This window comes from Phaethon aethereus (assembly GCF_964289735.1).
Source record: "Phaethon aethereus genome assembly, chromosome: 9".
NCBI classification, from domain to species: Eukaryota; Metazoa; Chordata; class Aves; order Phaethontiformes; family Phaethontidae; genus Phaethon; species Phaethon aethereus.
Genome location: NC_138585.1, coordinates 14,379,548 through 14,394,574, shown reverse-complemented (window position 1 = coordinate 14,394,574; position 15,027 = coordinate 14,379,548). Strand labels below are relative to the sequence as shown.

At 45.6% G+C, this 15,027-nt stretch overlaps 3 protein-coding genes across 3 annotated transcripts; 2 read left to right on the top strand and 1 right to left on the bottom strand.

The window, feature by feature from the left end:
• Positions 1-1,229: 1,229 nt before the first annotated feature.
• On the top strand, positions 1,230-3,644 carry PIGZ (phosphatidylinositol glycan anchor biosynthesis class Z; the record flags this gene model as incomplete). Its single annotated transcript, XM_082003623.1, has 2 exons — positions 1,230-1,347; positions 1,936-3,644. 2 exons carry the CDS (start codon positions 1,230-1,232, stop codon positions 3,513-3,515), a joined length of 1,698 nt encoding a protein of 565 aa, XP_081859749.1. The 3' UTR covers positions 3,516-3,644.
• Positions 3,645-6,559: 2,915 nt separating this feature from the next.
• Positions 6,560-6,841, bottom strand: NCBP2AS2 (NCBP2 antisense 2 (head to head); the record flags this gene model as incomplete). The annotated part of the gene is made up of 1 exon (XM_082003554.1): positions 6,560-6,841. One exon carries the CDS (start codon positions 6,839-6,841, stop codon positions 6,560-6,562), a length of 282 nt encoding a protein of 93 aa, XP_081859680.1.
• Positions 6,842-6,976: 135 nt separating this feature from the next.
• On the top strand, positions 6,977-8,890 carry NCBP2 (nuclear cap binding protein subunit 2; the record flags this gene model as incomplete). Its single annotated transcript, XM_082003522.1, has 4 exons — positions 6,977-7,057; positions 7,183-7,364; positions 8,114-8,252; positions 8,819-8,890. The coding sequence occupies 4 exons, from the start codon at positions 6,977-6,979 to the stop codon at positions 8,888-8,890; spliced, it is 474 nt and encodes a 157-aa protein (XP_081859648.1).
• Positions 8,891-15,027: the final 6,137 nt, after the last annotated feature.

Here is a 15,027-nt window from a genome sequence, read left to right as displayed (position 1 = left end):
CCAGACTGTGGCCTGGTAGCTAAACTACATAGCTTCTCATTTCCCTGGGAAATTAACACTCGCTCATTGCTTCTCTTATCCCACTTCTCAGCTTTTCTCACCCATTTAATTTGCTCCAAGGTTACCTGGGTTTAAGAGGAAAAGAGATAAAATACAGCCTCCTGCTATTTCATTTTAGATTTGAGAGCTGTGTCTGCAGTAGCAAGTAGTGACACAATGCAGCAGTACCTAAGCCCACAATTATGCAGGATTGAAGTCCTTGGGTTTGAGCTCTGCTCCTGTCAGCCAAGGATCCATCACACCTCTGGCCATTCAGTTGAAGCTTCTCGGCCATGGCTTTGTCTGTGTACTTTGGAATATGCTGTGTTAGATTTTATCTGTCTAATACGTAGCTGATGTATTAGATACATACTCCATGTGCTTGATGTGTGTTTCTGACACATTTGGCTCCTTCCTAGCTTGCAGGGTGGCTTTTAAAATGGGATATATAGCTAGATCTCCAAGTCCCTTGGTTTTGTGAGGCTTGTTTCCCCACCATTGTCAGGCATTGTTCCATTCCTTAGAGAGCTCCTGAAGGGGCCTACAGCCTTGTTTTCTTGGATCACTTGTACGAGTGTTTGGATTTATCACCTCTCTTCTTTCATGGAATGATTTTTTTTTTTTTGCACAATAACGTTATGTTCACATTTTTCTTCTTACAGTGAACCATTAAACTACAGAAAAGCAGTTAAAAAAAAAAAAGTATTCTCAACCTTCCTCGGTATGAAAAAGGAAGGGCAGCAATCACACCATCCCTGCAGTGTCTCAATTACAGAACTGCTGTGACGGGTCTGCTGGGGCTCTTGCCATGAGCGATCATAGATCTATGTATATGGGATGGAGGCTGTGTAAGCTGGGCTGCCTGAAGCGGCGGCACCATCACCGCAAGGCCCAGGGAGTTAATGCCGTTCACAGGAGAAAAGGAGTAATGCCGCGTTTTACAACTCTTCGGCGCCGTCGGCCGTGATTGCCGATTTCCATCTCTACCCCACTCGTGGGTTTTGATCAATTACGAAATAATTACAAGTTCGGGTGCAGTTAATTTGGCTGCGGAACGCTGCCCGGCGGGGGGGGGCGGCGGCGGGCCGGCCGGGCCGCAGTCCCCCGGGACCGGGGCGCTGCGCATGCGCGCCAGCCTCCCGCTGCGGCGCCTCTGCCGGCGGCGCGCCCCCTGGCGGGGCGGGGGCGGCATGGGGGCCAGGCGGCTGTGGGCGCTGCTCGCCGCGCTGCGGGCGGGCTGGTGCCTGCTGCCGCAGGCCGGCTACCTGCACCCCGACGAGTTCTTCCAGTCGCCCGAGGTGATGGCAGGTGAGGCGGCGGGGGCGGGGCTGGGGCGGGCCGGCCGCGCGGCGCTCACACGCCCGGCGAGGCGCTGGGCCGCGGGAGCGCTCCCCGCGCGCGGCGCGCGAGAGGGACGGTCCCTTCCGCCGGGCTCCGCCCGCAGCGGGGCGCGGGGTGGAGGGAGCCCGGGCGCCTCTCCCGCTGCAGCGGGGATGTAAACGTGCTGCGCGACGTATGGGCGCGTGCCTGTCGTATACCGTCGTCCCGAGACACGGGCGTCCTCCCGTGCTCGAGCGGCGGGCGGGTGCCCGCGCTGGTGCTGCGCCGCGCAGCCCGCCCCGAGCTCCCCCTTCGCGGCACGGCGGGCCTGCGGGGGGCGGCTCTGCCGCCCGCTGCCCGCTCGGCGCGGTGCGCGGCACCGCCGGCCCGCGGGAGGCTTGGGGCGGTTCTTGCAGCGTTGCGAAGACTGATGGTACGCTCCTAAAAACGTCAAGGCTGACACCAGTCTCAAAAATTTAGGGACAGCTTGGCATCGTGACACCAAGTTGTATCCCTAATGCTGAATTGCTGAATAAAGTATGTTATGTATGTATCTCTTTTTTCCTTCCTTTATAGGAGACATTTTAAACCTACAGGTCTATTACCCTTGGGAGTTCCTTTCCAGCTCTCCTTGCAGAACAGTTGTTTTCCCATTAATGACATCTGGAGTTACCTACTGGGTGATCAAGTCTTTACAGCAGCTGGACCTATGTTCAAGTTGCATCAACAGCTACACCCTTCTTGTATCACCTCGCCTTCTCTTTACAATCTTTTCTTTCATACTTGACTACAGTGTCTATCAATTAGCTCCTTTCTGGGAAGCAGATCCGTGGAAAGCGCTGGTACTTCTTGCCGGATCATATGTCACTCTGGTATTTTATACAAGAACGTTTACCAACACCCTTGAAGGACTTCTCTTTGCTCTTCTGATGGTATTGGTTTCCTCAAGAAAGTCTGATGGCAGCTTAGCAGAGCCTACAAGCAGCCCTCTCATAGGTATTATAACAACTGCTGGGTTTTTCAATAGGCCAACCTTCTTGGCATTTGCTCTAATGCCCCTGCTTTACTGGGCAGGTTTAATTGTTGACTCTCAAAAGAGCATTAAAACTGTCATAAGCCACTTTTTGAAGCTTGTCTTATGTGCATGTTTTACTGCTATTGTTTTCATAACAGCTGACACCTTCTATTTTACCTCCATGGGCTTAGACAGCCTCTACAGCATTAAAAAGAGCAGCCTATTTGATGTAATAGGTCAATTAAATGAGAAAATTATAGTAACCCCTTTCAATTTTCTCAGCTATAATCTTAATCCTCATAATCTTGCACTGCATGGAAGTCACCCACGAGTTACCCATTTTACAGTCAACGGAATAATACTCTTTGGCATCTTACATATTCTGGCCATCGGTGCTGGTTTTAAAATGTTAAAGAAATATATCCATCAATTAATATGGGTCAAATCATATTACCATGGGTCATCTGGGCTATTGGTGCATCCTGAGGGCAATCCAACATTACTGCTTTTTTATTTTGTTCCTTTGGCATTTCTCTCCCTATTCAGTCACCAAGAACCTCGGTTTCTTATTCCTCTCATCTTGCCATTAGTCCTGTTCAGCACATCACAGAATAGAGCTATGAAGTGGAAATGTGTCATTATTATTTTCAATATTCTCGGGGCTTTGCTCTTTGGGTGCTTACACCAGGGAGGACTGATACCGTGTTTGTTTCACTTGGAGCAACTTGTGCATTCTCCGGAGTCTTCAAACCATCCAAGACACTATACTCTACTCTTTGCTCACACCTACATGCCTCCTAGGTCTCTGCTTAATATCAAGAAGACAGACACGCATATAGAAGTCATTGATATGGCTGGGTCTGAAGAAGAAACCCTCTGCCAAACAGTAGAGCAGCGAGCAAACAATTTTACCTGCAATGACTGTCATGTTTTTGTGATAATCCCTGGTACAGTCAGAGCCACAATTACAAAATGTGGTGTCTTGCTGAAGAATGAGACTTTGATATTTCCACACTTATCAATGGAAGACCCACCACAAATACCTTTCCTATTCAGTGGAAATTGGAGAAGTCAGTTAGGACTGTACATCCTTCAGGTAGACAGATCAGCAGAGTCTTTAGGTTTTAGAACAATGTTTTAGTTTTTCACTCACTTGGACACCACCCAAAGGTGCTGCAAGACCTTCCTCTTCACAGACCCACCTTCAGGAGAAGTGGTGGCACTGGGAGCTCCCCTGGGTCTCCCTATTCCCTTTCTTCATGCTCTTACACTCACCAGTATGGCCAGTTCTGGATAGAACCTGCTTAAAATTTCTATTTGTTCAGCCCCTGTGGCATTTCATATGAACTTGTGTAATTTTCCTGATGAGAGAGGATGAAATCAGAACCCACCAAAACTGTGATTCAAGCTGAGCTGAGCTCTTTCCATGTGAGATTTATTTTTGAAAGTTCTTATAATCTCTGATAGAGGGTTTGTGGATTGTGTGTTTTTTACTGATAACAGGCATTAACTCCGCTGCTGGAGAGAGGAATAGACAAAAGCCGATCTGACTCAGTAAGGTTTTATTTTCATGCTCTTGAAAATTCAGAGCCACCTCTCAGTCATTAGGCCAGACTGCAGTCACAATATAAGCACCAGCACCGTAATATTGTCTTGGGTGGTTCTGTCTTGCAAAATCCCCAATGTTGATCTGACAGAATCCTATTTAGAACATGGAATACGCTTCAGCGTTAAGTACCTGTGCTAAATCCTAAAATCCAAGCTTTGCCTGTTTAGCATTTCTTGCTGCAGTTCCATTCTTGTGGATGTGCTACATACGTATTACTTACAGTGGCTTAAGAATGCTGCATTTTGATGGCGCTAAGCCCGTCTGCTGTTTAGCCATGCAAACGAGGCTGGTCCTTCCCTTGCGCACGCCCGCTGCACATCTCGCAGCTTTCGTCGCTCTGCCGTGGCTCTAGTGCCGGCAGGCCCTGTGGTGAGCTGGCGCAAGGAGGCAGGCAGAAAACGGGTAACTCACAGGGAGTTGATCCTTTATACGCGTTCGACCAGCTGGATCTCTGAACTAGCTTACCACAGGGTTAGGGATCTACCAGTTCTGTTGCAGGGGAACGTATGAGGATCCAATGGAGAAGCTGCATCCCCTGCACCCTACTCCCCTTTCAGTACCCGCTCCCCACTAAATCAGCTTAGTGACAACGACAGATCACACCCTGGCTCTCTATTGGAGAGCAGTCTGATTTTAAAGCAGGATACAAATAACCCTGAGCTTCAGCTGCAAATGATGGATATGCTTAATAGTACAGCACAACCAACAATTTTCTTTTTTGCCTGCCTGGACTTCTGGATCCAAAACATCCCAACACAGGGGAAGATGCTAATTTGGCACATGCATTGTGTAGGATAAGACTCTCTCCGTGAAATGAATCTGATACTTAAATTCTTTCTGCTCACAAAGGCAGTAATGCATTTTGCAGTTTTTCATCCACACAGCTTTACATAGGATCTTATGAGCCAGTTTTTCAACAGAGACAAGAATAATATAGGTTGATGCCGGGCTCTAAAGGGAAGCTAGGAAAAATCCCTGTGTGAAGTATTTGCCTGCATCTTCCAAATGATACGTACAATGTAGTTTTTTAAGGAACATAGCTCTTGCTCTCTTGTAAAGTGTTTTGTGTTAAGCCTCCCCTACATGTTCATCCCACATCCATCATCCCTTGTTATTGGCAACCGTGTAACTTAAAGGTGCATGTTTTGGGGGGAGGTAGGGGAGAGGGCGTGCATGTATGTTTGTACCGATGACTCACAAAGTAGTGGAAGTGGTAAGGAAAGCATCATAGCACCAAATGTATTTTCCAAGTTCATTTCCTTTGTGCTCTCTTACATTGGGACGATAGCCATGTGCTACAGCTGGTACTTCATGTCCTGCTTACTGGTTTCAGCTTTCTTAAACAGCTTAAGTTTTGAAAATTACTTTCATAGAACTTACTATCTCTGGCAACAATCTTGAAACTCTTCAGGGATGCGAGCACCATTCCCATGGCATGATGACTTCTCTACTGCTGCACAGATAACCTGTGATAGAGCCAGGAAGAAAACCTGGACTACAAATACTCAGGCTGAAAACCCACTGCTTTCTTCTCATCAGCTAGACCTTTTGTCATTTACATCGTGGATCCAGTTTTTCCATCCATGCACACCTAAGTCTCTGTTGGTGGGAGGTTTAATTTTACTAGCAATGCTGGAAACTGCGTATCTATCTCAGATAAATTCCAAGGTTCTTTTCACCTGGGGTGATACGAAGAATGGAAATCATCCTCCCCAGTTAATTAAGCATCTAGTCAGCTGGACTAAGTAGTGAAACATTCTATGAAGGAAGGTTAACTACTTTAGTCTCAGATGTTGTTAAATACAGCAACATACAAAAACCAGCTCAGTGCATCACATATGATGGATACATCCTTTGCCATATTTATAGTTAGGATGGCTCAATTGGTCATTTTTTCCCCTTAAACCCTTCTTGCTACCATAGACTTGAGGTGTGCTTTTAGGACAGCTACTAAATCTCTTTTACCTACCTGTAAAGTGGGCAATTATCCTATTCATCACCATCATCATCGATATTTCGAGCTCTTTTTGTACCGAAGTTGTAATATAAATGTAGAATATTATTGTTGTGCAGACACAAATTGTTAGAGGAACTCCAGTGAGAAATTTGGTTTATTTCAAGTTTCTTATCAAGCACTTAACGTGACAAGCTTGACAGTATTCTGGACGATGTTTAATGTGAGTCTGCCTGTTACTGTGGAAAGTGTAAACTGGCTTTGAAATGAAAATTCATCACACCAATATGCAGCTTCACGTTTTCATGCTTCGTCTCGGGAAACCCGCACGGCTACACGCTGTGGAAAAGCGGCGTCGGTCCGCAGCTGGCGATCCGCAGGCCACGGAACCCGGCGTCCTCCGCGGCTGGCGCTGCGCGCCAGCGCACCGTGCCCGGTCCAGGAGCGGCTGATGGGGTCCGGTTGGCTTCGGGAGAAGGCCCGGGGGCCCGGTCACCCGCCAGCTCTAACGCACTCGTCCTCCTGCGCCTGGCGCAGGGAAGCGGTCGCGGTTTCCTTCTCCTCCCTGCCGGGATCCTGCGCCGGCTGCGGCTCCGCAGCTGCCGCCCGCTCGGCGCGGCAGTCAAGGCGCCGCTCCGGGGCGGCCGCCTCGGCCCGGCCCGCGCCCGGAGGGCCACGGCCAGCCCCGCTCCCGGGCGCCGTCCTTGAGCTCCCTGAGGAAGGTGTCGCGCAGGCGGAGTAGGCCGGGGCCCAGGTCCCGCGCCGCATGGCGGGCGCCGAGCTGCCCGCGGGTGATGGCGGCGGCGGTGAGGCGGGCGGCGGCGCGGATGGGCCGCGACTCGGAGAGCTTCTCGATCAGGCGCGGGTTGCTGAGGAGCGCGAACAGCACCCGCCGCAGCACCATCCTGCGCCCGCTCTCGCGAGAGTCGCGCCCCGCCCGCTCTCGCGAGGCCCGCGCCCACCTCGCCATTGGCTGCCCGTCCAGCCGCCGCAGGCCGCGTGCGCGGGGGCGCTGAGGGGTGGCGGGCGCCGCGCCGCCATGTGCTCCGGAGGGACCCTGAGCATCCTGCGCAGCGACTCCTACGCCGACCTCAGCCAGTACCGGGACCAGCACTTCCGGGTGAGCGGGGCGCCGCCGTTGCTGCCGGGGGCGGGGGCCGCGCCGTCCGGCTGGGCCGGGAGCGGCGCCGGGCCCGGGCCCGGTTGCGGGGCCGCCGTGGGGTAACGCTGTCTGTTGCGGCTCAGGGCACGCGGTACGACCAGGAGCGGCTGCTGAGGAAGAGCTGCACGCTGTACGTGGGGAACCTCTCTTTCTACACCACGGAGGAGCAGATCCACGAGCTCTTCGGCAAGAGCGGCGACATCAAGAAAGTCATCATGGGGCTGGACAAAGTGAAGAAAACCGCCTGCGGCTTCTGCTTCGTGGAGTATCCTTCTGCGGGCCCCGCGCAGGGGCGGCGGCTGGTTGTGCCGCCCGCAGGCCGCCGCAGCCGCGGGCAGGAGCGGGCAGGGCGCGGGTGAACTGAAACGCAGGCTCCGAGTCACGGGGAAAGTCATCCGAGGGCGAAACCACTCGGTTGCTATGAAGTGTCTGTGTGAGTCCCGGGCGAGAGAGGGCAGACGTGCACTGCGGGGCTTACGGGGTTGCTTTCACTCGTACTTTAAGCGACACTTTTTAGATAGTTGGCCTCTGCAGCACAAGCACGTTCTCAGGGCCCGAGTAAAGAGGCGGTTGTTTTCATACAAGCACGCGCTGTTGGTACCCTGCATCCCCGTGACATACTGACTCCATTACATGCAAGTCTCTCTGAAGAGCATTCTGTTACTGGTTCCAGCGAACTCACTGAAATGGTCAAAGTTTGCAGCATGAATGGAGCATGCGTGGGGCTTCTTATTCTTTCTTTAGTAATAGAGCTTTCTGCTTTTAAGGGTGAGCATGGTTAAAGGACTTGACCCAATATATGCATTTTTAATATGCTTGAGTTCCTGCACATTGCTCTGTTTCACTAGCAGTTTTCTCAGTCCACATAGCGTCGTAAAAGCGGTTGCTTTTAGAAGTAACTGAGCAGGAACTGGATTCAGGCAAATGCTTGGTTTTGTAACAAATTTGATATTGTTCTTGTTTCCATGTGTCAAAAATGGAAGCCCTTTTCTTTTTCATTAACCTATTCCTAAGATACTATGCAAGAGGAGATGCTGAAAATGCAATGCGATACATCAATGGAACCAGACTTGATGATAGGATCATAAGGACAGACTGGGATGCAGGATTTAAGGAGGGTAGACAGTATGGTCGTGGAAGATCAGGGGGCCAGGTAGGTTGTTGCACAGTCTAGTTTTTAAGGGACTGGTGACTTTGCAAAATTACTGCTTTTTGAATGAACACACTTGGAACAACTTCAGAAATAGCAACTTACGAGTTACTGTTTAAGGCAGCATTACACATTAGTCAGTAAGACATCTTATAAATGATGATGTTATCCACTAAGAGTAAATAACTTCTTCATATATTTCACTGAAAGTGCTTCCAGAAGCTTCTTACTTGCTTGGGCAGATAATGCTTATAAATAAGCCCAGAAAATATAAGGCTGTCAGGAACAGAAAGGACAGCGCTTAGCTAAAGTTGAGCAGGTAGCTGATGCTTTTACTGCCGAAGCATGAGGCTAGCCATCTTCACTTTGTCTGTCTTGATTAAAGAGTCCCTCTGGGTATTATGAAAAAGGAAGTTAGTTTATGCTGTATTCTGGGCTTCTGCATGAGGCACTTTGCCTTCTGCTTTATTTACATATTGTGAACTCGGTTTGACTATATTCTGATGGTGTAATAGCTTTTGAGAAATTACTTGTCTTTATTGGGCTTCCCTTTTTTCCTCCTTCGTAAGGTCCGAGATGAATATCGTCAAGACTATGATGCTGGAAGAGGTGGCTATGGCAAAACTGTTCAGTGCCAGTGAACAGGGAGTGACTCATCAGCCTCACAGGAGAACTAAATCTGCATTGTAAATGTCGTGAGGCACAAAGTAGGTCTGTTGCACACAAACTTATGTAGCTAGAAATTCACAGAAACTACTGTCTGTGTTCCTGTGATCACATAGTATATTCAATAGCTCTTCTGTTTTAATACCGGGATCCAAAGCATTGCAGAGGACCTGGGAGCAAGGTTTTAAGCAATAGTATGCATGAGACTTTGGCCTCTAAATGCTGCTGTAACTCTACTAGAAGGAACATGGTGGTATGGTGCTTTTTTCACTGGCAAAACTTGATTACTCTCTCACTGGGTTTTGTTTACATTGGTATCACAGGGTGGAGAGCGGTGATAAAGGAGGATTAGTGTATGTTTCAGGATGAAAGAAAAAGGTAAAGAGCCTGAAAATGAAGGGGAATTTCTAGGGAAATTTTCCCATTTCTAGGGAAGACTTAAAGTTGAAATTTTCTGGTGTTACTGTATTGGTATCCTTTTAAGCTGATGCTGTTCCTAGCATACCTGCATGAACAGCCACAACAAAACAAGTCAGATTCATGAGTCCGGGAATCAAAGTGAGAAGCAAGCCTAGCAGAGAGCAGAAAACACACCCTTGCAGTCTTCTGCGAAGTATGATGTGATTGCATGACATTGCGTGATTCAGAACCATTTTGCTTTCTGGGATACACAGAACAGCAAGTGTAAGAGTTACAGTAGCAGTGGTTTTCACAGTTGGAGTAGTAGTATTTTGCTCCTGTCTGGTAGCTCTCTACAGCCTTAATATTTGAAGAACAGTCTCTTTCCTGTGCCTACAAGGGTGGCACAAAGCCAAGTTGTACAGTTGCCCCCAAAAGTGGGATGTTTAAGGAACAATGAGCAACTTGTTCTCAAAAGAGATTTTCTATTTGAGAAACCTGATTTCAGACAAAGGTAAAAATAAAAAAGATGATGAGTTTTGGGAGGAACCTTACTTTCTACTGAGCATGTGGTAAGAATGGTAAAAGAATTGCACGACTGTATAGATTTCCCACCCCCTCCCCCCTCCCTTGGGATCATATTAATATTGCTAGTTCATATGATGGGATTTCGATGTACTGCAGACATAGGAATAAAAACAATTGTGACCCCAAGATCTGTGAAATTGACTTGCTGAAATGAAATAATTTAAAAGGAACTGTTACAGGGCTTTGGATTATTTTTTTAAATGGACTTCTGAGTTCTGTGGAAATGGCAATTCATAAAGCTTTGTCCAAATACCTTGTTGTTCATGACTCCTTAAAAACCTTTAAAATACCAGGTGTGTGCAAGTTGATCTTTACTCACTGAAGATACTGTTGGAAATCTTGATGTGTTTCTTGTGTACGGTTTGTCACAACTGTTACTGTAAATTGGAAGTACAGTGAGGTAGAACAACTGCAATGAGACTGCTTACTTAGGAAGTGAGATTTTGTGTGGGCTTTGTTGTTTTTGGCACATAGAGTAAAATTAGATTTTTTTTTTTTAGGATCACTTGGTGCTGGTCTGCGAACAAGGCTTTGAACAAAGTTACCTTTTTCTATACAGTACACTTGATTGTGGGTTTACAGCCTGTAATCTGCTCTAGGAAACCTCTGAAGTTTATTTTTCATTGTATCAATTTTGCATAAAAATCTGTGTTACCAAAACTCTTTAAGTCACTTTCAAATAAAGCTGCAACGTTAAAATGTATTGTTACTTTTTTATACAGAAATGTTAAAAAAAGACCCATGTAGACAGAGGAGGGTTAATTCAAGGTTGGCTGGTGCCAATCCTAAGGTTTCAGTAATGTTGCAAACTGAAAACAGGCCTTGCGCCTTTCTTAAAGATGTGCTTCATCCAGACTGCATGAAAAGTCATGGACAGGAAGGAACAGGACAGTTTCTTTTTGGGGGTCATCTACTCAATTTATAAAAATTAATTTATGGTTTGTGTGTTGAGGTAAAAGACTTCTAGCATAAGCTCTCTGAGACCCATTTTCAGACCTTAAACTGATTGAACTATGGAAATTAAGAGAGGTTGCTTCTTTGTTCCACCTCCAACCATAGCCATCAGCACTGCACAAGAAGACACCATAGCAGTTCAGGTTAAGCAAACTGGTTGTGATCTTGTCTATTCCAGAGCCTTGTACAGCCCATAAGGGATACATACACACAAAGTCAGGACTGTGCACTTCAGGCATCTGAAGTTCCCAGTGTAGTGTCCCATTATAGACATACTAGTCATGATCAATTCTAGAAAACAGAATCTGAGAGAAAAATAGATCACAAAAGTCTTTCATTATCACCTACATATATTAATTTACGCTTGGCTCAGAGAGGGCTTCTGCAGGTCCTACTTTCTTAATGGTTCACAATTACATTTTACTTTCTAGAGCACATTGTGGATCAGGATTGAGCAGAGTTTTCTATGTTCTATGTTAATTTCTGGGCAAATGATCTACGTCTGGAGAATCCATAAAAATGCAGTATTTGTATGTTAAGACCATATAACTTCACCCAATGTCTGCACTACAAAGGTAGAAAGGATATATTATGTCGCTGTCAGTTGAAGACAGTTACATGAAGAAGAAAGCTTGCTGACCTTCAGAAACTGCTTTCTGAAAATAGGAGAAAACCATTCTTGTGTATGGGTTCCACAGTTTATGAAGATCATCTTCCTGCCACTCTGCTTCCCAACCTGCTTTCAAAGGCAAAGATGTACTTTACTTTGGTGAGGTAATATTCTCCAAGATTATTTAAAAATAAAAAAAAAAAAGAAATAGGTAGCCAAATTATTCTTTGCAACACTGAACTAATTAGTATGTTTAGATCTGACAAATAATCTTTCCCTTTAGCAAAGCTGTGAAATTTCCGTTTCAAACACTTGAGGAGCAGTAGAAGTAAAATGTCAGGTGGCTCCCTCTAGTGACTACCAAATTAGTAATGTTTTTATATTCTGACACAGAAGATGGTTGCTGAAAGCTGTCTTGTGCAGCACGCTGCATGTCGTACTGTCCCAAGATTTTTATTTGGTTTGTGTTGTAAAAACGGACAAAAAAATAATATTAATCTGTAGACCATTTTTCAGAGGGGAGGCAACTAGGAATCAGGATTTGTGCGTTTGTAGCCTGTGGCTGTTCCTCTGTTTAGCAACAGCTTAGTTGTCTTTTATACTGGGTATTATGATATGCAATATTCCGTGTCTGTGGTGACTCTTCTTTCCTTGCCCCCAGCAACCTTTTAAGATTTTGCCAAAAGCGCACCTGTGATACTGAAGGAGGGCTTGGCTCTTAGACCCCAATCCATGCTTCACAACCTCCCATTAATTGTATTTTGTGTAACTGTGCCAGCAAATCTTGTTGTGCCAAAAATCTGTTTTTCAGTCTCTGGCAGGTTATGAAATGAAGTTCAGTATTACACACAAAGTAAATGTGTGCAGCTTGACAAGACAATAGGCAGGGTCTTAAATGTCCGTTTGGTTTCTGTGGACTTAACAGTAGTCCTTTGGGCACTTTGCAGGCTTTAATGCCTATTGCTTCAGAGGATCTCTGGGGGAAAGAGCCCTCTCTTTATCTTGCGTATTTTTTACCTGAGGCATAAAGGGGATTATGCTGTGTGTGACAAGCCTGTGGTGGATGAGTTGAGCCTCTTGGTCTCCTCAACCCTAGCTCTGACAAGACTGTCTTTCCTGCCTGTATTAACGTATTTCGTGACACAGGAACGTGTGAGTGTAAGGAAGACACACAAGTACACTTCTCACACATGGTTTGGAAAGATGAGCAGTACTTGCAGGACATAGATCAGCTTTTTTAAACCATTTTTACGAACTAATCATAAATGTCTTAACAACAAGGTAGGAGTCTAGTGGAATGGATCATCTCCATGCAGGACTGATGTTACTTGCTTCATACTAATACCTCCCAAAGTTACAGCTAGGGAACAGTTGATTAAAGACTATGTTTAAAACTTTCCTCTTTCATTTCCTTCCCAGGACCACCTTCATCTGGATTTCCAGAGGGGGCTGACTGTTTACAGTCCTTCTCAATGGGAACAGGACTGCATGGAATGCTTTTCATCTGAATCCCTCTGCAGATTGGGGGGTCTTGGTTGTTCATTGCACTTTTGTGCTGGGGCTAAATTTGGCAGAAACGTAATCTAAGAGTGCATGACCTGAATGAAATGTAGACTTTTTTTTCCACATTTGAAGGCCAAATATGCGTAATATCCTGATGTAGGATTTTATTCCTCTGAGTGTGCTACAGCAGACTTTTGCTTTTGAAAACCTTTTCTTGACTGTTGATTAAGAGCAGCAGTTCTGGCTGAATGTTCATCCCAGAAGCTTCCTCTTCGCTCACCAGTGCTCATCTCTGGCTACATAAAACCCGCTTGTATTTTATTCTGTTATCCTCCAACAAAGTCTAGACAAAGCCAGTTGCTTCTGCTCTGACAGGAAGATCTACCATTGTCCCAGAAGCTGTGTGAGGGGGCTGAGTCAGGGTTTCAGAAGCCAAATTGCATAGAGAGAAACTGAAATACCTTCCAACAAAAATAGTGTGAATTAAGCATTACTCAGTTAATGACTGGGAAAACCACCTTTCTTGAGTGCCTAGAAGATGTGTATGTTTTTGGAAATAAGACTATATCTTAAGTAATTTTGTTGGGTTTGATTTTGTTTAGAGCTACCTCTAATTTCGTTTTCAAGATGGGTCACTTATTGATTCCTCTGGGGCTGATGTTTTTCAGTTAGGACAGTATTGAACCACAGTTTCTGTTATTTCAGGTATGATTAAAAGACATTTTTTCTCAGAACGGAATTTGAAAACATGGGCAATAAAACTTGCTATTTTGATGTTTCTCCAGTTACATGCATATCAAATATCAGCATAAATTAGCCTAACTGAGTCAGCTTGTAATTAAGTTTCTGGGCAATGAAGGTTTTCACTTCTGTACCAATCTCTCTCTGCTAGCCACAGTTTGAAAAGGAGATTCTGATTTTCTAGTTAAGATAGATAAGAATGTTAAGTATTAATATTACATACTTCTCTGTAGATCTGTAGCTCATATGCAGTTTGAATTGCTTCAAACAGAACTTGTTTCAGTTTTCTGACTATTACTTAAAAATAATGGTCTTACTATTTTATACTTTGTGTCTTTATGGGGAATTTTTCTGACATAAGTAAAAAGTATTGCTAGTCTGTTCACCTTAATTTGGTTATAAATTGTGTGTTTGGTTTTCTGTAATATCGCTGTTTTGCAACATCTTAAATCATTTTTTATGAAAACAAAACAAAACAAAAACCCTGTGAGCTTGTCACGCTGCCACAAGATGTCATGAGAAGCCGTGTCTCGCTTCAAGATGCATGTGATGTGAGTCCTTGGCAGTCGGCGAAGCCGAGTGGTTGTTCTGGAACGATGTGTTCTGAAAGCATCGCATTTCACCATACAGTTAATGCTCTGTCTCAATTTCTTAAAGAAACTTTTTCATACCAGGGTTCTGCATGAAACAAAAGTGACTAGTGACTATCTTCTAACATCCCTTGAAGCAGGAGAAGTAAAAGTGTCCTGAGGTTGCTGAGATGTAGCATGCCTTGTAACACCAAGCACTGTAGAAGTGAAAGGCTCTGTATGTAGTAACCACGATTGTGCATACTGGCAAAAGACTGGTTTGTGGTTTGTTTTTTGTAGTTTCCCCCCCGCCTCTGAATTTACTCCAGTAAGTGGAGAAATGTGTTTCCAGTAACTGGAAAGGATTTTTTCCCATTAAATCAGAAATGTCCCAAAGTGTCTGCACTTTTGCTTCTGCTTTTAAATTCCCAGCTGAATTTCCTCTTTGAAAGCTCCATATTAGCTTGAAAAAGCCTCCATGCAGCAACTTTGCAATGTTCCATTCTGCACCACTGTCAGGAGAAGGTGTTTGGTGTTGTCTAAGCTTGCCAGAGGGAAACTCGGCAGAGAATTTGTAAGTTGCTTGGATCTCGCACACACACCTTGGCGGACTTTTTGGTGAATTGTTTTACGGAGTGCAGCCCTGTCAGGAACTCCCGTTGAGTTCAGTGAGATCTGTATGCATAGCACTAAAGTACTGAACACGCTTTAATGGACTTTAGTTTATGGAGAAATAAGTTAAACATGA